General features: G+C 36.1%; 1 protein-coding gene across 1 annotated transcript in view; it reads left to right on the top strand.

Moving 5' to 3' along the window:
- phactr3b (phosphatase and actin regulator 3b) overlaps nt 1-27,203 on the top strand; it is a 79,186-nt gene that overhangs the window by 39,459 nt on the left and 12,524 nt on the right. The window contains exons 4-8 of the mRNA XM_079857302.1: nt 414-563; nt 4,666-4,878; nt 5,326-5,521; nt 6,784-6,974; nt 11,041-11,194. Of these exons, the coding sequence (XP_079713428.1) occupies nt 414-563; nt 4,666-4,878; nt 5,326-5,521; nt 6,784-6,974; nt 11,041-11,194 (904 nt within the window). The remainder of the gene's footprint in view (nt 1-413; nt 564-4,665; nt 4,879-5,325; nt 5,522-6,783; nt 6,975-11,040; nt 11,195-27,203) is intronic.

The raw sequence follows: 27,203 nt of genomic DNA, 5'->3' as shown, positions 1-27,203 counted from the left end.
GGAGACCATGATCCAGAGTGTCAAAAGCTTTCTTTAGATCTAAGAATATAGCCCCAACAACTCCTCCTTTATCTAATTTAGATTTCACATTCTCCAGGAAAAAGCAGCTTGCCGTTTCCGTTGAATGGACAGATGTACTTTTATGATGGATAGTTGCACTTTTATGATGGATAGATGCACTTTTATGATGGATAGATGCACTTTTATGGACTTCAAAACAGAAACAGCCACTCACTGCCATTATAAAGCTTGGAAGAGCCAGGACATTTTTTTATATAACTCTGATCGTATTCGTCTGAAAGAAGAATGTCATATACATCTAGGATGACTTGAGAGCGAGTAAATCATGGGCTAATTTAAATTTTTGGGTGAGCTATCCCTTTAAGAGTGGCCAGTTTTTCCCATGCTGACAGAGTCTGGCCTGGCCTGTGGTGGGAACTCAGATGATCCGGGAAGCCCATCGCTCGAGGACTCAGACGCCGAGGACCGAGAGGACGAGCCCATGGCGCCGCTGGCCAGCAACTCAGAGGATCTGGGATCTGATGAGGACAATCTGTCTACAGGTCGGGACTTGTGAATGTTTGGTCTTTTGCTAAACAGGGGTGTGTTTCCCGTACAACGACGTAACTCGCTGCTTAACTATCATAGTACGATGCATCATTGAAGAAATCAGCTAGCTAGTCACGACTGTTTCCCGAAACCGTATCGTCGCAAATTGGTCGTTAAACCACTGGTTGATGATGTCACACAGGTGGTGGAGTAACTTTAAAAAAAAAAAAAGTATAATGAATCTGTTTGAAATCGAATTAATGCTAGATGTTTTGCTATAAATTACAGACATGGCATCTGAGGAATTTTTGCTTTATTTCCAGATTGAATCATTGACTCATTCCAAATTCTCATCAACCAAACAGGAAGTGAGATATTTTGACTTTTCTCTACAAAATTGGTGCAGTTTTTGCCATTTCCAGACATTGTACTTTAACAAGCTCCTCCTAGAGATTTAATCAGATCCACATCATATTTTGTAAGTCTAATCTAAAGGCCTTTGCAACGTTAAATTATGTCTTGAGTTTTCGCTGAAGGGTGTGTCCGTGGCGGCTTGACAAAATGTTATTTTTTCGCCATGAAACAGGAAGTTGTTGTAACTCAGGCATACGATGTCTGATCCGCCCCAAACTTCACATGTTTGATAAGAGTCCTGGCCTGAAGACATCGACATGCCAATATTCAGCCACAGTCATAGCAACACCTGTGGGCAACAGGAAATGACACGTTTTACACTGTTATTAACTCCTTATAGAGATTTAACCAGATCAACATCATATATGGTCACTCAGTCTAATCTTAAAGGGCACCTATTCTGCAAAATTCACTTTTACATGGTGTTTGAACATAAATGTGTGTTGGCAGTATGTGAGCAAAACCACCCTAGAATGATAAAAATCCACCCAGTAGTTTTTTTACTATCTCAATAAATCATAAGCACTGTCTCAGAACGCCCTGTTCTAGATTTCCCTCACTGTGACGTAGAATTGAGCTAAGCCCCACCGACGTGATTTGATTGACATCTGGTTTTGGCATAGACCCCGCCCTCGGTGATCTGCATCCTCCATTGTTTCAACGACAGCCGGTAATGTCTCCTAAGAAGTGTAGGTGTTCTGTTGTGGGATGTAAGAATGGACATACTAGTCTTCACTGACATCAGAGCCACTGAAAACGCAGCGGATGGATTTTATTTATGAAGAAAAGGCACCACTTAAACTTCCTAAATACGAGAATCATTTTCTGACTGACTGTTTAGTGAACGAGGGTTAAAGTTAATCCTCAAGTGTGGATTGTTGCCTACAGTTCGCGATCCAACGTCACCTCCAGAAGTAAGTGTATTTTATGATTTTTGAGCAAATAGTCATTTCAATCGATGTCAGCCAGTTCAACAACAAATGCGTCTAAAGCTATTTATTGTCGTCGTCATAGGATGTCTCAACAAACAACGTCAGACAGTTTTATGTCACGTAGGCATTTTTTTTGCAGCATTTACAAATGTAAATAAATTAAGGTCTGCTCTATCTCCATAGACAGTAGGCTATATAAACGTCTATCTCCCTCCCCTTAAGAAATAAATAAATAAATCGTTTGTACTTAGCAAACGTTATCACAGTAGTGTGTGTGTGTGTGTGTGTGTAGTTTCAAAAAATTGCGCGAACGTTATCACAGTTCGTGTGTGTGTGTGTGTGTTGCACATCCATAATGGCAAAGGGGACGCGATTAAAACTTTGTAAGTACATAAATGTATCAAATAACCATTCCGAGACGTTTAGTTCATTCTCATTCGTGTTTATTCTGTGCCGGACTCTCTTCATCATCTGGGTCCAGCAGCAGGGCGGGGATATGCAGCTCATTTACATTTAAAGTGGTACACACAAAACAGCTCTTTTTAAAACAGGCCCCAAAAATGACATTTTCAAATGGTTATAATAAATTAACTGTGGGGTATTTTGTGCTGAAACTTCACAAATGCATTCTGGGGACACCCAAGACCAATATTACATCTTCTAAAAAGGGGCATAATAGGTGCCCTTTAAGGCTTTAACGGTAAATTGCGATGTCCGACCTGCCCCAAACTTCACGTTTGATAAGAGTCCTGTCCTGAATGCATCTACATGCCAATATTCAGTTATAGTAATTGCGCCACCTCCTGGCAACAGGAAGTGACATGCTTTACACAGTAATCCACTCCCAGAAACATATTCAAATATGCCATGAAGTACCCAACATGATAGAAACATGTTAAATCATGCAACACTTGGCTATAAGTGCTAATGTATGCGATTAACGCCACGAAACAGGAAGTTATTGTAACTCGGGCATACGATGTCCGACCTTCCCCAAACTTCACATTTTTGATAAGAGTCCTGTCCTGAACACATCTACATGACAATATTCAGTTATAGTAATAGCGCCACCTGCTAGTAGAAGGAAGTGTGGCAAATACAAATGACTTTGACATAGTCCTCCTATATACTGCCTACCATGCTTTGCTTTCCTAATGCCGCCGGGTGGTGGTGGCACGGGTGCGAGGGCCCTTTTCATCGCTGCTTGCAGCTTTAATTTTGTTTTGGAGTCTCCTACAACAGGTGTACATTCATCGAAGATCTAAAACACTTTAATTTTCTCATAATATCCATTGCAGCATCAGCTCTTTGAGGGTCAAAGTAGACGTTGTTCACGGCAGTCAATGAAGAACATAGACTGGCATTATGCAAATCTGTTACAAACCTACGCAGATTCAGCAGGAAGTGAGACTGGAGTTACTGACGACTCGTTTCAGTTCAGAATCGATTCTTTCTTTTGGTAGACAAAAACTCCATTTATCTTTGATTTTTGAAACTTTGTAGACCTTTTACATTCACAAACAGCTCTATTACACAATACGTGAAAGGGAATATCCCAAAAAGTATAATAGGGGTGCCTAACTCATTTGTTCAAAATTATCTGGTTTTTAATAACGCTCTTAAATTTTTAGCACAAAAACGTTATTTATACATCGTTTATGGAACATTTTTAAAAGTTTTAAATGTTGCTACTACTTTTAGAATGTTCAGAGAACATTCAAATGTAACATTACCACAATGTTTAAATAATGATACAATGGAATGTCCCCTTAACATTTGAATATTCAAGAAATAAAAAACATTTAAAAATAAATAAAACATTTGAAAAACTGGACGTTTTGAACTGGAAGGGAATATTTAGAAATAACGTTTTCATAAGTTAATGAGAATGTTAGCAAAACAATATTATATTTTTGTTAGCTGACTTCATGGTTTAAAATGTACCCGGAAATATTTCTGCCATTTGGTAAATATCTATAATGCACGGTTTTAGGCTACTGTAATAGGTAATGTAGTTTTCCTTAAACAGTCCTTCCTAAAATATCAATAGTCAAATTATTTGTAATGTTTTTACAATAATGTTATTGTATTGTAATGGTGAACTTGACCTTCAGCCTTCACAGTGTATTCACATTTTTTTTTTCTAATTTTGTGAATAAATCAAAGATTATTAGAGTACGTTTTACAAGAAAAGACTGTTTCAGTCTTTTCACTTTAAAATGTCACATTTCATTTGATTAGTTTCTTTGTAATTATTTGTGAAATTTACTACCAATTTCTGTGTGAAAATTATTAAATCACTCATCAATTAGTAAATTCCACACCAATTGTTTTTTTCAGTGCACGTCCTGTTCAAACAGCCTCTTCAGAAAAGTGTGTTGTTGGTAAGGAGTAAATCCCCCACAATCCACTGCAAACTCACATTCAGGTTTGACCCCAACCTGACATGAAATACCCATCCAATCAATTCCCAATCAATAAAATCAAGTCCTGTCTGATTTTATAATAGTCTGTTTCAGAAATATGCGTCATTAGGGAAGTAAAATAGGTTGCGGATGCCGTTTCATGTTGACTTTAACAATTCTAAATACACATTTGATTTGATAAGCATGCATAATATGCGCATGTCCACTTGTGAATATGAAAGTGATGACTCAATCAAAAGGTGGGAAATGGACACACGTCTGTTGTCTTGAAAGAATGAGCAGCACTTATTTACCACTAGGTGGCGTCAGAGATCACAGAACAAACATTTCTGATCTCTTTTCAGCACGAGACACCACAGAGATGACGGAAACAGAAGGGGAACTTGGGCAAAGTGAGGATGAGGACAAGCCGTGTGTGGAGGCCTCGAGTAGAGGGGCCGGTGTCGGGGCCCTCGAGGGCCATGAGGAGAGAAAGGAGGATAAACCACTCAGAGAAGTTCGCACTCCTCCAGCCAAACTCCCAGTGAAGCTGCTTAATAGACTGAGCAGTCTGGACAGTCAGTATCAATTAATCACATGCATGTATACCTGTTTTCTAGATTTGACCAGCGGAGTGTTACGATGAAACATAATTACAAAAGTATTTTTTTTCGGTCCCACTTTATTTTAAGTGGCTTTAAGTACTATGTACTTACATCGAAAAAAATAAGTACAATGTACTTATTTTGTTCAGGTTGTATTGTAAAACACTTGTGCTGCTACTGAGGTGTGATACGGGTAAGGTTAGGGACAGGTGAGGTGTAAGGGTGGGTTAAGGTGTAAGGGAAGGGTCAGCAGTATAATTACAAATGTAATTACATAAATTAATTACTTACAGCTGTAATTACATGCAGGTATTTTCAAAATATAAGTACATGTATGTACACAATAAGTCAATTGTATCAAATTATTAATTTAAATGTAAGTGCATAGTACTTAAAGCCACTTTTGTTCTTGTCCTGTAGATACCCACTCTCCTCAGGGTCGGCCAGCTCCAGCCACTCTGCCCAGGAACTTCACCCTCCCCAAAGATGCCCTGCGGGGCAGGATCTCCACCCCCACCGGCTCGCCTCACTTGGGGGTCCTGCACCCCCATCTGCCCCCGAGCTGCATCATCGAGGAACTGCACCGGGCGCTGGCCTCCAAACACCGGCAGGACAGGTGAGGACAGGTCTTCACTAGTAATTCTGACAAATTCTGTCATCATTTTACTAAAAGAACCATATAAAATAGTTGACATGAAATGTGTGCTATGTAGTCAAAAGTTTGGAATGATTAAGAATTATAGGGCCCTATCATAAACCCGTTGCAATGCAGCGCCAGGCGCAACGCAAGCTAGTTTCAGCCCGACACAGTTTTCATTTTCACGTCCTGCGCCACGTTGTTTAAATAGCAAATGCCCATGGGCTGCTGGTCTGAGAACGAGTGTGTGTGTTCAGGCGCATTGTTGGAGCGTTGCTATTTTGAGGAACTGGTCTAAAGTCAATGGCGCAGTATTTTTTCGTTATTTAAAGAGCGCGTTATTAATATGCGCCTATAGGCGGGTCCACAGCGCATACACTTTGTCCTGTAGATGGTCTGCTCTCTTTAACCTCGCGCTCGAACAGATCCGTTTGCTCTCTGGAGAAGCGTTCAGTTTTTCTGCTTGCAAAATCCGTCATGTAAATAGCTAATCATGGCGCGAGCGCAACTGGCTTTTAAAGGGAATGGGACATGAGACTCTGATTGGTTTATTGCACGTTACGCCCAAAACACACCCATTACTCATTAAGAGAATATGGACAACCCTTTTAGACCATGCACCGGGAGCGCCGGCCATTTTTCCAGTCGTTAAACTAGCAAAAGTGGATTCGGACACCCTGTAAGTGCTCTTACGCCATGCGCTTTAGACCATATGCTTAGATCCTTAAAATAGGGCCCTTAGTGTTTTTGAAAGAAGTCTCTTGCTCACCAAGGCTGCATGAGTTTGATTAAAAATATAGCAAAAACATGAATATATACAATATAAGATATACAAATATCATTACAACTGTCTTCTATCTAAAAATATTTTAAAATGTAATTTATGCCTGTAATTTAAATCTGAATTTTCAGCATCATTACTCCAGTCTTCAGTGTCACATGATCCTTTTTTGTGTGAAAACCATGATACACCCCCCCCCCACACACACACACACACACACACACACATAATTTATCCAGAACAGATTTTGTTTGTAACAATGTTACGATGTGTTTTCCTTCACTTTTGATCTAATCTAATGTTACGGCTACATTAGTATATTTGAAAACAGTGTTTTCGTTTAAAAAAACTCTCCGTCCACATTAGCGTTTTCCAAAAGTTTCTCATCCACACTGAAATTCTGAATGGTATTGTTTGTGTTATGCATTGAAAATTTTCAACCGGATCTTTTAAATGTCAGTTTCCACAGTAAGGAGATCCGCGGTTCCCCCAAACGGCGCTCGGATGGACGGGTGTCCCGCACCGCCAGCGCTGAGAATGAGCAGAGCGGAGAAGTGGAGAACAAGAAAGAGGCAGAAGAGAACAAGGAGAACATGCGTGTGGATGAATACTACAGCGACCAGGACAGCTGGAACGACTCTGTCATCTCTGGTGGGTTTCTTTGACCTTGGTTTACATCACATGTTGATCGTGGACATCAGCGTTAAAAAAGAATGATTATTTTAGAATTTTAGACCAAAAAATTTTTTTTTTAAATAGTTTTAGTTTTTTTTAGTATTGATTTGTCGTGTTTTTACTATAGTCTGTAAAAAAAGATGGGCGACGCATCTCCGCTTCCTTCTACTGTAGAAAAATATCCCAGTAAAGGTCCATCCATGTTAGATATAGATCCGGGTCACTAAAGAGCCAAATATATACAGTAATAGTGATTTGTGAAACATTCATGCATTTAAAGGTGCAATATGCAAGTTTTCACCGCCAGAAGTCGCATTTTCAAAACAATATCAAAGGCGAAGCTTGATGACACTATGAAGGAGAGTGGAACTATGAGAGATGTCGTTTTCATCATCCAGAGATGTATGGTATAATTCATATATTTCACGAATCATGAAATGTAATACTGTATTAGCCTGTTACTGATATGTGACTGTTTGTCAAATGATTTTTACACATTTAAAACAATCGTACTAAAAGTACATTTGAATGAAACCACAGTATTTGCAAATAATGATTAAATATTTTTGTGCAACACATACTGTATTTAATTTCACTGCCATAGACTTGGTCACCAGACTTGATAAAAAGCGTTACTGAAGTACAAACAAAGTGCAATATAACTGTACGTGCGCAATAAATAAAATATATTTGCTTACCTGTCTATTAAAAAATATGCGAGAGCAGAGTCTCTGTCAAGTCCAAGTTTGTCGTGAAGCTCTCTCCATCCTGAAAACGCCACGCCGATGTTGATCCTTGCCTCAGTTGATCTACGTTTACATTTTTTGGGATTTTCTGTACTCGCCAATCAATTGTGGACCATGATGAGTGAACAACACAACAGCAGCGTGCAAGGTATTGTATCATAGATAAGTATACATAGATCCCTCATTGGCCCATAGAAACGGCCACTAATGAGGTTTCTATGTACAGTATATATATATCTATGGTTTCTACAAGCGGAAACCAGGGATATTGCGGATATTACGTCATTGATAGGCGACAATGACAAGGGACAAGCCAGTATTTAATTGTAATAACAGTATTCATTGTGCAACACTGTGCAAGTGATTTTTGAATATTTTATTACAACATATAAGGAACTCCCGCACACTATCTTAACTTGCAATTTAAATTATTTTTTTATTAATGCACAACGTTTCGGTCACACGACCTTCATCAGAGACCTTCATCCCTCCTGATGAAGGTCGTGTGACCGAAACGTTGTGCATTAATAAAAAATTAATTTAAATTGCAAGTTAAGATAGTGTGCGGGAGTTCCTTATATGTTGAAACGACCTATCTGGCCTTATTATCCTACGCACCTATTACTTACAGGTGTGCGATGGAGTTCGTGCACGAATATTTTATTACAAAAATCTTACATATTGTACCTGTAAAGGTACAATATTTAAGAATTTTGTATCAAAATATCCAAAAAAACACTTGCACAGTGTTATATATTTCTTTCTTTTGTGTACTTACATTATCCTAAATATTTCCAAGAATTTGTAAATTCTGAGAAATTCACAATTTTAAAAAGTGCTCGTCCTTGTTCACTTGTTTCCTGTTATTGATGTAATATCCGCATTATCCCTGGTTTCCGCTTGTACTGCCATAGTAACCATGGCGACAGACGTGGACAACTGCGTAATGTCTAGCGGCGCGCTCACGCTGTTGCTGTTTCGTTCAAACATTATGGATCGTGGCAAGCATGCTTTGGGACAAAAAGAGAACTAAAATGAGGATCAATATCAGCGTGGCGTTTTCGAGATGCCGAGAGCTAGCGTCCGCGGCTAACTTCAACTTGACAGTTAGCGACCCCTAGCAATGAAAAACATTACATATTGTAGCTTTACGGGTTAAACGAGCAAGCACTGCTCACATTTTCTCCAGAAAAATCTTGGGTTTTTTTGTGTTTTATTTTGCAAATTGGTCTCTGAGTGCCTGTTAATAATGTTGCGCTCAGAATACGCCGCATGGCAGAAACGAAGAGGCTGTTCTTCCTCTAGACTTGATTTGTCAGCAACATCTGGTGTCCTACTTCTAATGCGTCTGCTGTCGGAGAGAAACAGACACACTGCAAACACACAGGGAACTCTGGGACTGAAACAGGGCATGGACAACTCACAGCAAAGTTGGAGGAGCCAGATGTTTGGGAATGACAAAATGACATTTTAAAAACATTGAAATAAAGACTATGTCTTGCTAAAACTAATTTTATGGCAATTATTTATAAAATAAAATGTACAGATTGACTGGAAATTACACACAAACATGTTCTGTTCACAAGTGATATATACCCTGATTTATCTTTGTTTTCTTCACACATCACATATATCAAATTTCCATTTCCAGCTTTTCTTTGACACTGCTTGATAAACTAATACTTTTGAAAAATTATTGATTGTTGTGTTAATGCCACTATATTCTAAATAATTGTATGTTATATGTTATATATTATGTTATGTTATATGTCATATGTTGTGTTGTGTTGTGTTGTGTTATGTTATATGTTGTGTTGTGTTGTGTTGTGTTATATGTTATGTTATGTTGTTATGTTATATGTTGTTATGTTATGTTATGTTATCTGTTATGTTGTGTTGTTATTTGATGTTATATGTTATGTTGTGTTGTGTTGTGTTGTGTTGTGTTATTTGATGTTATGTTATGTTGTTATGTTATATGTTGTTATGTTATGTTATGTTATGTTATGTTATGTTATGTTGTGTTGTGTTGTGTTGTGTTGTGTTGTGTTATGTTATGTTATTATGTTATATGTTGTTATGTTATGTTATGTTATGTTATGTTATGTTGTGTTGTGTTGTGTTGTGTTGTGTTATGTTATGTTATTATGTTATATGTTGTTATGTTATGTTATGTTATGTTGTGTTGTGTTGTGTTGTGTTGTGTTATGTTATTATGTTATATGTTGTTATGTTATGTTATGTTATGTTATGTTATGTTGTGTTGTGTTGTGTTGTGTTGTGTTATGTTATGTTATTATGTTATATGTTGTTATGTTATGTTATGTTATCTGTTATGTTGTGTTGTGTTGTGTTATTTGATGTTATATGTTATGTTATGTTATATGTTATGTTGTGTTGTGTTGTGTTATTTGATGTTATATGTTATATGTTGTGTTGTGTTGTGTTGTGTTATTTGATGTTATATGTTATGTTGTGTTGTGTTATGTTATTTGATGTTATATGCTATATGTTATGTTATGTTATATGTTATGTTGTGTTGTGTTGTGTTATTTGATGTTATATGTTGTGTTGTGTTGTGTTGTGTTATTTGATGTTATATGTTATATGTTGTGTTGTGTTGTGTTGTGTTATTTGATGTTATATGTTATATGTTATGTTATGTTATGTTATATGTTGTGTTATGTTGTTATATGTTGTTATGTTATGTTATGTTATGTTATGTTATGTTATGTTATGTTATGTTGTGTTATGTTATATGTTATGTTATGTTTTGTTATATGTTATGTTGTGTTGTGTTATATGTTATGTTATGTTATATGTTGTGTTATGTTATGTTATATGTTGTTATGTTATATGTTGTTATGTTATGTTATATGTTATGTTATATGTTATGTTATGTTGTGTTATGTTATGTTATGTTATGTTGTTATGTTGTGTTGTGTTGTGTTGTGTTGTGTTGTGTTATGTTATGTTATATGTTATGTTATGTTATGTTATATGTTATGTTGTGTTGTGTTGTGTTATTTGATGTTATATGTTATGTTATGTTATGTTATGTTATATGTTGTGTTGTGTTGTGTTGTGTTGTGTTGTGTTGTGTTATGTTATGTTATGTTATGTTATGTTTTGTTTTGTTATGTTATAAATGATATTATGTCGTGGGCATGAATGTGCCTATAATTGACCCTTGTTTGTGCAGATTTCTGATCTGAGTTCATTTGACCATCATTAATGATCATGTGTGTGTGTGTGTGTGTGTGTGTGTGTGTGTGTGTGTGTGTGTGTGTGTGCAGGTACGCTTCCACGGCGGATAAGGAAAGAGCTTCTGGCGGTGAAGCTGCGTAACAGGCCCAGTAAGCAGGAGCTGGAGGACAGGAACATCTTCCCTGTGCGCAGTGATCAGGAACGGCAGGAGATACGCCAACAGATCGAAATGAAGCTTGCCAAGTGAGTCTGGAGTAAAGTTTCATACACACATGTTTCATATGCGCTACTGTACAAAAGTTTGGGGTCAGTATGATTTTTTTTATATGCTTAGATTCATCAAGGACTCATTCATTTGATTTAAAAGTGTCAGTTGTGTGTTACAAAAGATTTCTCGGTTACACTTTTATAATAACTACATGATATGAATCATTAGTTAAGCATTAGTAAACAGTTAATTCATCATTTATAAAGCATTAATAGACATTAATAAGCAGTTTATAACTACAGATATAAATTATTCATTCTTGATTTATAAGCTTATCTATAATGAGTTTAATAATTGTATTTTCATACTTTATTAATGATCAATTTATCATTTCTAAATTATGTATTACATTATTTACAAACCAGTTATTTAGGAGTTTTTCAGTGGTTCATAAGATCATTTAGAAAGTGTAAGTTTAAGTGTAAATGATTAATAAACTATTTAAATGTACATTTATTTACTTTTTATTTAGACATATAATAATAGTTACTCAGTGTGTTAATAAATGCTTTTTTAACACATATTCTTACTGTAATTCATGAGTAATTAAGGTAGTTATAAAACATTAATAGTTGTCAGAACTGTTTTTGTGAGCTCATCTAAAGTGAGGACTAGTTATGCCTCGTAAAGCTTTTATAAAGGAGATTTAAAGGTTCGGTTATCTTCTAAATGAAACAATCAAAACACAGGGTTAATAAAAAAAGTTAAATAATAAAAATAAAACATTTATTAACACACTGAGAAACTATTACTATATGTCTAAATAATAAGATGTATAAATGTACATTTAAAGAGTTTATTAATCATTTACTTACATATGCTTATAAATCAAGAATAAAACCTTTATAGCTATATTTATAAACTACTTATTAATGTCTATTAATGCTTTATAAATGATGAATTAACTATTTACTAATGCTTAACTGATGATTCATAGCATGCAGTTATTATAAAGTATTACCCTTCTTTCAAAAACATTTAAAGAATCTTACCGACCCCAAACTTTTGAATGATAGCATACTAATTTCTATGATAAAATCTATGTAGTTTAAATCAGTGGTTCTGAACAGAGGCTTTGCTTCAGGACCTGAGTGTGCATTGAACATTGAGTGCAAGCACAGGCTGAGAAGCTCTACATTATTCATGCAATGAAAACTAATCAAGAAAACAAACTTTTCAGTTCGTTATTTAGCTGTGGAATGCACATGTCATATTAACTTTATCCCCAATGCTGGACTTTGAATTCATAAACTCTGATTCAACTCTGATTAAGCTCAAAAATGAGAATTTGGTCATTATTAACCAATCTTCGGGACTCGCGATACAAGATATTAATGAGTGATCTGTGTCTGTTTAGGTGTTGTATGAGTAACTCTGAGGCTGGTTTTTGGTGTTCAGTCTTCAGCTTAATGTCATGCAGTCCGTGTGTGTGTGTGTGTGTGTACAGCACATATTAACCAGTAGGGGGAGTTATGACCTTTTTTCTATGATCACACACTAATATTGGCAGCCTTACTTTTCTATGGTGGACTGATATGGGCATGGCAAAACCCTTATTCTCTAGTAATTTTTGTGTTAATTTTGGGTTTGTGTGATTTTGAGGTGTGCTTTGGATCATTGAAATGTCCAACCATGACACCAGGGTCAGATTTAACATATGATACCATTCAAAGCTGTCTTGGGGCCTTAGTTTTAGTTTTAGTATAGTTTTGTTTTCAACCTATTTGGTCTCACACAACCCATTTCCACTGAAAGGTCATGTGACTTTGGCAAACTGTAGGCGCATGAGATTGTTATTTGATGACAGAAAGGGCTTTTTTATGGAAACCCTTCTAAAGAAGTGGTGATTAGGTGGCGTCTAATGATAGTTTTGCAGATTTTCTGAACTAACGTCTGCAGTTCTCCAACTATGATCCTTACAGCTTTTTTTGGTGGTGTGAAAAAGGATCTATTAACAGATTTGTTCAAATAACTCAAAATCAGACAGTGGGGTGGATCTTACCAAAGGTAAACGGTTTCGATATTTTAGGGTGGAGAAGGATCAGACAAACCTTTTTTTGTTTTTTATCTGTCTCTACTGAAAGCTTTAGGCTGCAGCTTTTAGGGTAGCCAGATGTCCTGTTTTTCCTGGGAAATACAGGACTACCCCATGCATAACAGGACATCTGCTTACTGTAAGTGGTTTGAAAGCCATTTCATGGAGAGGAAAAACAATCAGTGGTACAAATTGAAAGCCTGCTCATTCTTACAGAAGCAATTCATGTTTGTGTTGCAGTGGAATTTTTCTCTTAGTATTCTCACTTTGATTTTCGCTTCCAGTTTTCTTGTCACAAAGGTGGATTCCTGTGTTTTTTATTTATTTATTTATAGTGGTTGCATAATTCAAGCATCCTCGTGAGACGGACTTGTTTGTCATTTATGTTTCTTGCTGAAGTTACTTAAGTCATTAACTGGTTATGCCTCCTCAGTGACCGGGTGATAAACAGCAGTTTCTGCCGGTGTGCGCTCGGCTCCAGTGTATTCCTCCTCAGCTGTGATTATCAGTGAACTAATAAAATATTAATGGAGAACATTGTGTGTAATCCCAGTGGTTGTAAATAACTGGGGAGTTGCTGGAGTAAGAAGAACAGAGCAGAGAGAGGGAATGAAAGCTTTTACTAAGCAACATGCTTTGCTTTGCTCTGTGAAGCGAGGCTTTACTGTCTGGTCCGATTAACCCAGCAAACATCTCCTGAGCTTCACCGTTCAGTTAGTAAACTAGATTTTAAAGTGGTTATTGATATTTTATTTGAAATGGGATTTTGTCGATAACTACTATATTTAGTTTGTTTCTGTGATGGTATCTATCTTTCCAGAACCTGCATCTGAAGTGGCATTTATATGTATTTACACAGACTGGTTAGTGCAGCTCGAATACATTTACGGTTACATAAATAATGCTATAAGATTTTGTTTTTGTCACTGTCATGTGACCTACGGTATCGCTCCCGTGGCCTCATGGGATAGTAAGTGTCCATCGTAATCTCGCCGGAAGTAGTAGATCACCCGGGTACTTTTCACCCACTGTTTTATGAACACTATGAATTCAGACACACTACTTCGCTCACATATTGTTTTTCGTCTAATATGCGGTATGAAAATGGGCCTATTGGGACACAGGACTGGCTTAATGAGTGAGTCATTTATTCAAATGATTTGTTCAAATGGCTGGTTCATTCATTCATTGAATCATTCATTAAATTGATCAGACTCTAATGCTGAATGACAAAATAACCTTGTATTAGTGCATAGTGTATAAGTGCATAGTGTATTAGTACATAGTGTATAAGTGCATAGTGTATTAGTGCATAGTGTATTAGTGCATAGTGTATAAGTGCATAGTGTATAAGTACATAGTGTATAAGTGCATAGTGTATTAGTACATAGTGTATAAGTGCATAGTGTATAAGTACATAGTGTATAAGTGCATAGTGTATAAGTACATAGTGTATTAGTGCATAGTGTATTAGTGCATAGTGTATTAGTACATAGTGTATAAGTGCATAGTGTATTAGTACATAGTGTATAAGTGCATAGTGTATAAGTGCATAGTGTATTAGTGCATAGTGTATAAGTGCATAGTGTATTAGTACATACGTATTAGTGCATAGTGTATAAGTGCATAGTTTATTAATGCATAGTGTATAAGTGCATAGTGTATTAGTGCATAGTGTATTAGTGCATAGTGTATTAGTGCATAGTGTATAAGTGCATAGTGTATAAGTGCATAGTGTATTAGTACATAGTGTATAAGCGCATAGTGTATAAGTGCATAGTGTATTAGTACATAGTGTATAAGTGCATAGTGTATAAGTACATAGTGTATAAGTACATAATGTATAAGTGCATAAGTTCATAGTGCATAAGTGCATAATGTATTGTGCATAGTGTATAAGTACATAGTGTATAAGTACATAATGTATAAGTGCATAGTGTATAGTGTATAAGTTCATAGTATATAAGTACATAGTGTATAAGTTCATAGTGTATAAGTTCATAGTGTATAAGTGCATAATGTATAAGTGCATAGTGTATAAGTACATAGTGTATAAGTTCATAGTGTATAAGTGCATAATGTATAAGTGCATAGTGTATAAGTGCATAGTGTATAAGTGCATAGTGTATAAGTTCATAGTGTATAAGTGCATAGTGTATAAGTACATAATGTATAAGTGTATCGTGTATAAGTGCATAGTGTATAAGTACATAGTGTATAAGTACATAGTGTATTAGTGCATAGTGTATAAGTTCATAGTGTATAAGTGCATAGTGTATAAGTGCATAGTGTATAAGTGCATAGTGTATAAGTTCATAGTGTATAAGTGCATAGTGTATAAGTGCATAGTGTTTAAGTACATAATGTATAAGTGTATAGTGTATAAGTGCATAGTGTATAAGTGCATAGTGTATAAGTACATAGTGTATTAGTGCATAGTGTATAAGTGCATAGTGTATTAGTACATAGTGTATAAGTGCATAGTGTATAAGTACATAGTGTATAAGTACATAATGTATAAGTGCATAAGTTCATAGTGCATAAGTGCATAATGTATTGTGCATAGTGTATAAGTACATAGTGTATAAGTACATAATGTATAAGTGCATAGTGTATAAGTGCATAGTGTATAAGTGCATAGTGTATAAGTGCATAGTGTATAAGTTCATAGTGTATAAGTGCATAGTGTATAAGTGCATAGTGTTTAAGTACATAATGTATAAGTGTATAGTGTATAAGTGCATAGTGTATAAGTGCATAGTGTATAAGTACATAGTGTATAAGTGCATAGTGTATAAGTACATAGTGTATAAGTACATAATGTATAAGTGCATAAGTTCATAGTGCATAAGTGCATAATGTATTGTGCATAGTGTATAAGTACATAGTGTATAAGTACATAGTGTATAAGTGCATAGTGTATAAGTGCATAGTGTATAAGTTCATAGTGTATAAGTGCATAGTGTATAAGTGCATAGTGTTTAAGTACATAATGTATAAGTGTATAGTGTATAAGTGCATAGTGTATAAGTGCATAGTGTATAAGTACATAGTGTATAAGTGCATAGTGTATAAGTACATAGTGTATAAGTACATAATGTATAAGTGCATAAGTTCATAGTGCATAAGTGCATAATGTATTGTGCATAGTGTATTAGTACATAGTGTATAAGTACATAATGTATAAGTGCATAGTGTATAGTGTATAAGTTCATAGTATATAAGTACATAGTGTATTAGTTCATAGTGTATAAGTGCATAATGTATAAGTGCATAGTGTATAAGTACATAGTGTATAAGTTCATAGTGTATAAGTGCATAATGTATAAGTGCATAGTGTATAAGTGCATAGTGTATAAGTGCATAGTGTATTAGTGCATAATGTATAAGTGCATAGTGTATAAGTACATAGTGTATAAGTTCATAGTGTATAAGTGCATAATGTATAAGTGCATAGTGTATAAGTGCATAGTGTATAAGTGCATAGTGTATAAGTTCATAGTGTATAAGTGCATAGTGTATAAGTACATAATGTATAAGTTTATAGTGTATAAGTGCATAGTGTATAAGTACATAGTGTATAAGTTCATAGTGTATAAGTGCAGTGTATAAGTGCATAGTGTATAAGTGCATAGTGTATAAGTACATAATGTATAAGTGTATAGTGTATAAGTGCATAGTGTATAAGTGCATAGTGTATAAGTACATAGTGTATTAGTGCATAGTGTATAAGTTCATAGTGTATAAGTGCATAGTGTATTAGTGCATAGTGTATAAGTACATAATGTATAAGTTCATAGTGTATAAGTTCATAGTGTATAAGTAGTGTATAAGTGCATAGTGTATAAGTACATAATGTATTAGTGCATAGTGTATAAATTCATAGTATATAAGTACGTAGTTTATAAGTTCATAGTGTATAAGTGCATAGTGTATAAGTACATAGTGTATAAGTTTATAGTGTATTAGTACATAGTGTATAAGTTCATAGTGTATTAGTACATAGTGTATAAGTTCATAGTGTATAAGTGCATAGTGTATTAGTACATAGTGTATAAGTTCATAGTCTATAAGTTCATAGTTTATAAGTACATAGTGTATAATTACATAGTGTATAAGTACATAGTCTATAAGTTCATAGTGTATAAGTGCATAGTGTATAAGTACATAGTGTATAAGTTCATAGTTTATAAGTATATAGTGTATAAGTTCATAGTTTATAAGTGTATAGTGTATAAGTGCATAGTGTATAAGTTCATAGTGTATAAGTACGTAGTTTATAAGTTCATAGTGTATAAGTGCATAGTGTAAAAGTGCATAGTGTATAAGTACGTAGTTTATAAGTATGTAGTGTACTGTATAAGTACATAGTGTATAAGTACGTAGTGTATAAGTGCATAGTGTATAAGTGCATAGTGTATAAGTGCATAGTGTATAAGTACATAGTGTATAAGTACGTAGTTTATAAGTTTATAGTGTATTAGTACATGTATAAGTACATACATTGTGGGCATTTGGGACACAACTATTGTTCATTGAACTGTTTTATAAAATCAATATAACATTCACAATCCTGCTGATATTTGGGGAAAACATCACCCTTGCTCGTGTGATTGCTGAACCATATAATCTGGTATAATAAGACACACCTCATAGATGAAACAATAGCTGTGTATATCTTAAATGTCATTGCATAACAGCATTAAAAAGGCCTCGTCATGCAGTGAAAGCGTGTGCACTCTCAAGGTGTGGTTATGTTTGGATTTTGCAAAGCAAGTGACATGCGCTATAATGTCAGCTCGCACATCATTAAAAGAATTATTACCATATCATCTTACACGATCCATATAGCACACCACTACTCACACCATTGGTTGACCTGTCAGAGTAATATTTGAATAATGTCAAATAAATGCTCCAAATCAAACCTCTGTGTCACTGAGCGGCCGATGTCTTGTGAACGCCAGTGTTCTTCAGCAGAAGCACACGTGGAGCGATGATGAGATGTGTGTGTTCACTCTCACCTTCCTCTGAGATTCTCTCTCGTGCTCTCGGGATGTTTCCGCGTGAGAGCTGCGAATCGGTTTCTGCGTAAACACACCCACAGTAGTTCACACATCTGTGACAAATTTGTCAGTAATAAGAAGGATGTTTCTTAAAAGTTACCAGATAGATAATTAGGAATATGTGCTGATATGTAGTATACAGCTGTGTCACTATGTAGCATATATTTGATATATACAGTATGCATAATTTATTTTCCTCCCTTCTGTTAATATTGTTTTTGCTTTCATTGTTAATCTTGTTAATCAAAATAATTAAAAATAAAAGTATATAAATATATAAAAGTTACCAGATAATAGTAATAAGATTGAAAGTTTGAACCCACTAAGTTTGAAACCACTAATTATACACAGCTCTTAAAGGGATAGTTCATCATTCACTCATCATTCACTCACCCTCATGCCATCCCGATGTGTTTATCTCAAGAAAGAAAGTCACATACATCAGGGATGGCATGAGGGTGATCTCGTTTTTTGGGTGAACGATCTCTTTAAGTGACATTAGCGACGTTTCAGTGTAATATCTCTGAGAACAAAGGTCCATGGTCCATTGTAGTGATGGGAAGTCTGATTCTTTTCCGCGAACTGCTTCTTTCGGACAGTTCGTTTCAATAAACCATTTCAAAAAACGATTCACCAGTTTGTTTACGCAATCACACGATGTCACATATACACAATTTTATTATTAAAGCACCCAATAATGACATGTAACGTGGATGTTTTACATGTGTAACGCACATATAGTGAATAAACTAGTCTTGATCAACATAATCAAACTTTTTACATAAACAAAAAAAACCTTCACTGTAAAAAATTTCTAACCCTCCCAAATCAAAAATTTCAAGTGACAGATAACATCTAATTTTTTCACTTGGCCCAAGTGAAATTCTGTAAATTATAAAATTAAATTCACAGATTTTCACTTGGGCCAATTGAAAAATTTAGATGTTATCGGTCACTTGAAATTTTTGATTTGGGAGGGTTAGAATTGTTTTACAGTGTTTATATTCCACTCTCACTCAAGTCAGGAGCTCATTGGTCCTTCGTGGACACGTCGAGTCTGAACTTTTACCTCAGTTCAGTGAACCGGTGACTCGAGAACCGTTATGAACACTAACCGACTGTTGACTCGAGAGAGAACGGCTGTGTTCTGCTGTTAACTGGAGAACTCCTGTCATCGGGTCACTGTTATATTTACAATATTATTTGTTACACTTTATGCTTTTCAGCAAAAGACCTCAGAAACATACGTTTTCCCCGTTATGAAACCCTCGTACACAGTTCTCAGCATGTCAGATATTCCTGAGAGACTGTTCTCAGTTCAGTGTACTGTTGGATTAACTGGAGCGCTGAATGAGCCGGCAAAACCGGCATCATAGGATCATAAACTCCGGATATTGGCTCATTTCGAGATGGAGTGACGGTTAGACACGTCTGGAAGTGAGTTTGATTGAGTAACTGTGCTGACTTTAGCCATGAAATGTTTCAGTCTGATTTGGTGAGCTGATTCAGCCAGTTCACTAAAATGAACCGGTTCAAAAGAATAATTCATTGATGAACTGGACATCACTACAGTCACTTTCAGACCAAGCAGATTTCTGTCGGTCGGTGCGATGAACACACACGAGCAAAAGAGTAAATGCGACCACACCTTTAGTAACAATTTGAGATGAGATGATGTTCTGGGAAACTCAAACGGTCGTTTATGATCTTTGGTCCATTGTTGGAATCTGGACGTTCAGAACCGAAAGGTTGGCTTTATAAACACGGCTAGGCTGAAGGGTTACTGTATGTCATGTTGTTACAGGTGTAAGTATACAGGAGCCCCTCTGGAGTGTGTGTGTGAGTTCTGCGAGGCGCTGACAGTCGCTCTCGGATGGGTAACACACACCCCACTGGGAGGCTGAGACCGGCCTCACACACACACAGCTTATGTAAGGCCTCCACTGGACTGGCTTACGCAACCGAGCGCTTGGAGATCGAAGCCGCACACAACCGCAGCGATGAACTTTATTGAGGTGATAGGAGAAACTGATCCCAGGTCAGGCCTTGCCAGGGTGTTACATATCGCTGTGTGTGTGTGTGTGTGTGTGGCGAACCCTTCTGAACTTCATCAATGAAGGGCATCAGAGGATGCGTGGGGTGAGACTGCACTGCAAAACAAATATTTTCGTCCTCAATATTTTTGTCTTGTTTTCCAGTGCAAAATCTTAACATTTTTAAATACTTGAAAGCAAAATGACTTAAGATATTTGCTCTTGTTTTCTGAAAACATCTTCAAATAAAGTGAGTTTTTGCTTAAGACAAGAACAAATACAGCAACTGCCAATGTGGTCTTGTTTTCCCTTTGTATTAAGTTTTTTCTGACTCCACTGGCAGATATTTGTTTCTTGTTTTAAGCAAAAACTGGTGTCATTTTGATGTTTTTCTTCTCAAGTAAATGTATCTTGATTTAAAAATGTTTAGATATTTGTACTGGAAAACAAAACAAAAATTGCATTTTAGAGTGGCTGCTTTCCACAATAACCAATTTACAACTCGTTTTTCTGACGAAAATGCAAGAGTTTGCATGTGTTGTGAATGGTTGCTCAATAAACTGTATGATTTGAGGTAACATTCGTCACAAACGTGCGAGATGAGTTATGTTTTATGCTTCGGGTTAAGGCTGGAATGCACTATATGATTTTTGCCCAGACTTTTCACGATTAACAGTCTGGAGGAGTCGATGCTAGTTCTTTAAAGTCAGAGCTAGTCTACAGATTTTCGGCAGATTTCACAGAAAATGGCGTAGTGTATGATAGACACAGACATTAGACTGTGATTCCATCCAGGATCTCAAACATGTTGGATATTTTGAGCCGATTTGAGAACATTTTCATTTATCACGCGTCTTCTAGCAACGAGTTCAGAATGACTTGAAAGTACGTTAGCTTGTGATCCTCAGCCGTTTAGTTCTTCCTCTGTAACCAGTCGGCAAGTGTATTCCAGCCTTGAGATGTAACCCTGTAACTTTAAGAATGAGCAGTGAACAGATAATCAGAAACCTTCAATTTAATCTTCGATCAAAAATGAGCACATTGGAAATGAATGGGAGGCAAATTTCATCTAGTGGAAACGTTCAGTATAATCTTACTGAAAACTAATTCTTTGAGATATCAATCTCAAATTTGGAACACAGCTGGATTAGATGCATGGCTTTGATTTGCTCACAGGTTTAGAGTAAAATGTGTTTTGGAAAATATATTTTTCATATAAAAATTAAAAATTGTATTTTTGTGCATTTTTCATAAGTTATACACTTTTGTTTCATGGTCACTTTTTTTTTTTTTTTTTTTTACTTTTTTCACTTCACTTCGGCTTTAAAAAGAGACCATACTTCAGTCTGTGCTCCAAAGCATTCAAGATTTATGTCAGTTTAAGTTGGAAATTACATTTTCAGGTCCATTCTCAAAAAGTTAATAAATTGGTTATAACTAATGCATAAATATAATTTAGTTCCATAAAAATGCAAAATATTAAATAAAAAACATTATCGAACAAAATATAGTACACTCCTTGAAATAAAAGTCATTTTTGACTGACACGCAACAGTCCCAGAGGGTTAAACTGGGTTGGTTTAAGATCCCTGGATCTGTAAAGGTTAAGAAACCTGTGTCCTATCAAAGTTTTGCACACGGAGATGCTTGGATGACCAGATATGAAGGGAACTTTATAACGGTATTTAATTACTCCGAGGTCTGACAGGAAGAAACCTAAGAAAGCAGTGTGAAACAGAAGTGTGTGCTCAGCTCTCATGACCCGGCCGTGAGTCAGGCTGTGAGGAGCTGTGTAACTCGAGCTCTCCATGTGCGGTGTGTGTAAACACAGGTGTGTATCCCCCGCGCGCAACAACAGCAGGGGAGCGTGTACACGACACACACATTGTCTCTATTGTCCAGTGCTGGGAAATCATTTTTAACAGGAATGACTGGTCAACAGAAAACTGATGCCTTGTTTTTCCGTGGTCGCCTCGCTCGCGGCTCTGATCAATTTGCTCTAGTACCGAGAGGACAGTTTTATGGCTGAAAAGTTGTTTATATGGCTCCGGAGACTTGATGAAGTTCTCCGTTATGTTGCATTGAAGTATCAATCATTCGGTCTTGAAAAAAAATCATACTGAGAGCTTCATATTGAGAATTTACACGACGTCTCTGTTTTCTCTCATTGCTGTGTCGGTGCAACAGTTTTGTCATTTGCATTCACTGATGCATGCATTGATACAGCACCAAAATGGCAATTTATATTTACTAGTGCTGGGCAACGATTAATCGCATCCAAAATAAAAGTTTGTGTTTATATAATATACAGGTGCTGGTCATAAAATTAGAATATCATCAAAAAGTTGATTTATTTCAAGAATTCAACTTAACAGGTGAAACTAATATATAGTCATTACATGCAAAGTGAGATATTTCAAGCCTTTATTTGTTATAATTTTGATGATTATGGCTTACAGCTTACGAAACCCACGAAATCAAAATCCCAGAAAATTTGAATATTACATGAAATCACACAGTAATGGTCATTGAACCAGGTTTTGGTTCTTTTGGCAGTGCAAATCCTGCTGGAAAATGATATTACACCTGTATGTGTGTGTACTGTGTTTAATTAGTTTAATTACACATGCATGTATAATTTAAGAAATATGTACATATATATTGTATATATATTATAATACATCATTAATATTATATATAAATTAGGGCTGTGAAAAGATTAATCGCGATTAATCGCATCCAAAATAAAAGTTTGAGTTTAAATAATATATGTGTGTGTACTGTGTATAATTAAATTTGTATATATATAAATACACACACATGCATGTATATATTTAAGAAAAACTGTGTTATTTATATATATAAAAATTATACTTATATATAATATAAATGATATATAAATATATACAGTATATGTATGCAAATATTTCTTAAATATATACATGCATGTGTGTGTATTTATATATACAAAATAATTATACCAAGTACAAACACATATATTATGTAAACACAAACTTTTATTTTGGATGCGATTAATCGCGATTAATCTTTTCACAGCCCTAATATAAATATCACATTTTCTTAAATATATACATGCATATGTGTGTGTATATATATACAAAATAATTATACACAGTACACACACATATGTGACCCTGGAAAACCACTCATAAGTCGCACGGGTATATTTGTGGCAGTAGGCAACAATACATTGTATGGGTCAAAATTAGCGATTTTTATTTTAATGCCAAAAATGAAAAAATCATTAGGATATTAAGTAAATATCATGTTCCATGAAGATATTTTGTAAATTTCCTACTGAAATTCATCAAATTTATTTCTGTGAGTGGATGCAGCGACATCGAGGACTTCATTTGGACAAATTTAATGGTGATTTTCTCAATATTTAATTTTTTTTGCACCCTCAGATTCCAGATATTCAAATAGTTGTATCTCGGCCAAATATTGTCATATCCTAACAAACCACACATCAATTAAAACAAAATTGAATCTTATGACTGGTTTTGTGGTCCAGGGTCACATATATTATGTAAAAACAAACTTTTATTTTGGATGTGATTAATCGTTGCCCAGCCCTAATATTAACCCATATTGAAAAGCTTGTGAAGGGGAAAACCTGTCAGTTTATGTTTAGTTATGATTGAGGCACTTTGGCACCCTAAACAAAGCAGATTAAATAATACAGCTTGAATAACAGGGCCATTAACATTTTCACAGCACAATGACAAAAAACACATCCTGTTAAATTCACATTGAAAACTAATTTTTTGGCAATATTTGCTCATTTAATTAGCCATTCGGACAGTTGCATTACTGCCTACATAGTGAATGTTTGCTGTTGAAGCTTGTTTCGTTGTTTCATTGTGCCAGGATTATATAACTGCATCCCTTTGCTTTAGCCTGGTTAGGAAATCAACCTCTGCGGTCATTCACATCAACTGACATGATCTCCCAATTCTCCGTTGTATAATTTCATTGTGTGTGTGTGTGTTGTTGTGTAACACTGTGTTCTGTACATTAGCATGTGAATTGTGTCAGACTGCGCCATGAGCAGAACAGTGTGTTGGCGGGGAAGGGGGATTCCTCTCGGATGCTATTTTTATCCTGCTGCATTGTCAGTCGCACTGGAAAACTGCAGCAGGACTCCGGATCAATCCTCGACGTCACTGTTGCTACCTCCAGGAGGGAAGAGATTCGTACCCACACTTCCCAGACCAATCCTGGCGCAGTGACCCGCTGGTCCTCATCCACCTTGGCTTACGTCGTGCCCGTGACCCGTCGGCAGATCTCGAGCCCCTCCCGGGATGACCTTACTATCAATAGCTCTCTCTCCACAGGACTCGAGCTGAAGCTAAATATAGACAGGAGAGCTGATGAATTATTCATGAACGTTCACTAGAGCAGAGCCCAGCTCGAGATAGAGAAAGCCAGATAAAGACAGCTGGCTGTTTAGTTCTGAGGCGAGGGCTCGTGTTAAAATAACAAGACTCCCACTCACAGATGCTCCACGAAACCAGATTTCTGCGGCAATCTTTGACTGTCAGCGCTCCATTCTGATGAGACAACAGCTTTCACAATAGCAGATCTGTGTGTGACTGAACGACGGGGCGCCAAAATGTATATTATGACATTATTCCTTTACACTTTTCTGTACAACAACAGTTCATATAGGAAAAGGTTCTACGTGGGTTCTGTCAGAGAGAACCTTTTAAGGGTTCCCTTCGTGAGGTCATTTTATGGATTCAGTTTTAAGTAATTCATTTTGTTTTAGTTCTATTTCACTCTCAGAAAAAAAGGTACAAAAGCTGTCACTGGGACAGTACCCTTCAAAAGGGTACTAATATGTACCATTTAGGTACTAATATGTACACTATTGGTACCAATATGTACCTTTGAGGGACTTAAATGCACTCTTTAGGTACAAAGGTGTACCTTTTGAAAAGGTACCGCCACAGTGACAGCTTTTGTACCTTTTTTTCTGAGAGTGTTTAAACACTGTAATTATGTAAAATGTATAGTTATTACTACAGTACATGTAACGTGTACAACAAGGACACACAAAGTGTTACACAATATTTTTAACTATTACACTGAAAAAAATGTGGTGTAGAAACAATTTTCACTCAGAAATTGCTAGTAAATTTCATGATTAATTACAAAGAAACAGCAAGTAACACAGTGAATTATTAAACATGACATTTTAAAGTAGAAAGACTGAAACAGTATTTTCTGGTAAAGCATACTCCAATATTCTTTGTTTTTTATTTTAATGCTGTCAAATTGATTAATCACATCTAACATAAAAGTTGGTGTTTACATATATGTGTGCGTGTGTGTGTACAAATATATACACACATATATTACATAAACAAACTTTTATGTTAGATGCGATTAATCGATTTGACAGCACTATTTTATTCAGTGTACATGCAGAATCAAAATAGAGCTTTCTTGTCTTCATGAATGCCTTTGAGAACAGAAAACAGAACAAAAATCATTATTACTGTATTATTTCACGGTTCTCAGCTCAAACCGTTCCTTCTGTACTGTATCTATCTGTGCTAGTCTCACATCTCCCATATCACTCCGCATATGCTCTTCTTCTTGCTTGCATAATACAATTATTCCAACTCAAACTAATATTTCACGCCCGTTTATTATTTCTTAAGCAGTTTAACATCAGATCCTAACATCAGATAACTGTACATTAACCGTTACATAATCTTATTGTTTGAACTGAATTAATGATGTCTTATATCTCACAGTGCATTTTGAGACTGCATCTTAAAAACTGCAGTGCCTCGTGAAGACAAAAAAAAATAATCGATATGAGATTACTATAAATTGATGCCTATTGCATGGATGTCACGTATTGTACAATGCTAGGGAATAGTTCCTCCTTCCAGAAAACACCCAAGATTTCAGTTTCTATTTAAAGAATCAGCCATTTATAGCCCAAATCACCTCAGCACGACTCACGACTCGCGCTCACACACACACACACACACCGGATCATTACCCTCTCCAGAGCATTCGATGGCCGCTGGAGTTGCTAGGCAACAGCAGCCAGTCAATAATAGCTAGATGTGTGGCACTGTAGGGGAGCCTCTCTGAAATATTAATCGCGGTTCCTTAGAAAACCTCTTTACAGTAAAACCTACAAAGCAAAGGCTCAAACAGCCGTCCTGTTACATCGTGATCAAATGTCGTCCCCGATTGCTTGACTTTATTTCTTCCTTCGTGGCAGACACAAAATGTTCAGTACAATTCACAGAGTGCATGTTCCCTCTGTGCTGAATGAACATTGTGCAATAAAGTGCTTGTTTGCACATGTGTCCGCTCTTCATTAGTGTTTATGTGAGCGTATAGCTGGCCTGTGCACATCTCGAAGGGCTTTACTAGTGGTGTGTTGTAATGGAGTTTGCCGGTTTGCACCAGTTTCCCCATCAGCGCTGCAGGATTATTGACTGTGTGTTTCTGGCCTGCTAAATTAAGCTCCGCTTCACAGCCAAGCGTCGGCCAAATGCTTGGGATGCTTCATAACTATAGATATCATAAGTGACTGTGCATATGACGCTAGAACCGGATGTGACATCGTCTTTACAACTCCAAAAAAGCCCAGATCCTGGAATTACACGCTGTCTCCACACAGATCTGACATCCAACAGTGAAAGCGCTATATTTACATTTGAATACACTTGCTAATTAAGTCATCAGAGGCACAATACCAGACACAGCCAATTAAGAGCGCCCACATTCCTGTGCATCAGATCTGCGTACTCCAGATCTTCAGTACGAAGCTTTCCAAACCTTTTGTCCTGTTTCAAGA

The sequence above is a fragment of the Squalius cephalus genome (genome assembly GCF_949319135.1).
Source record: "Squalius cephalus genome assembly, chromosome: 22".
In the NCBI taxonomy this organism is placed as follows: Eukaryota; Metazoa; Chordata; class Actinopteri; order Cypriniformes; family Leuciscidae; genus Squalius; species Squalius cephalus.
The sequence above is the reverse complement of the archived record's forward strand: the minus strand, read 5'-3'. Positions and strand labels throughout refer to the sequence as shown.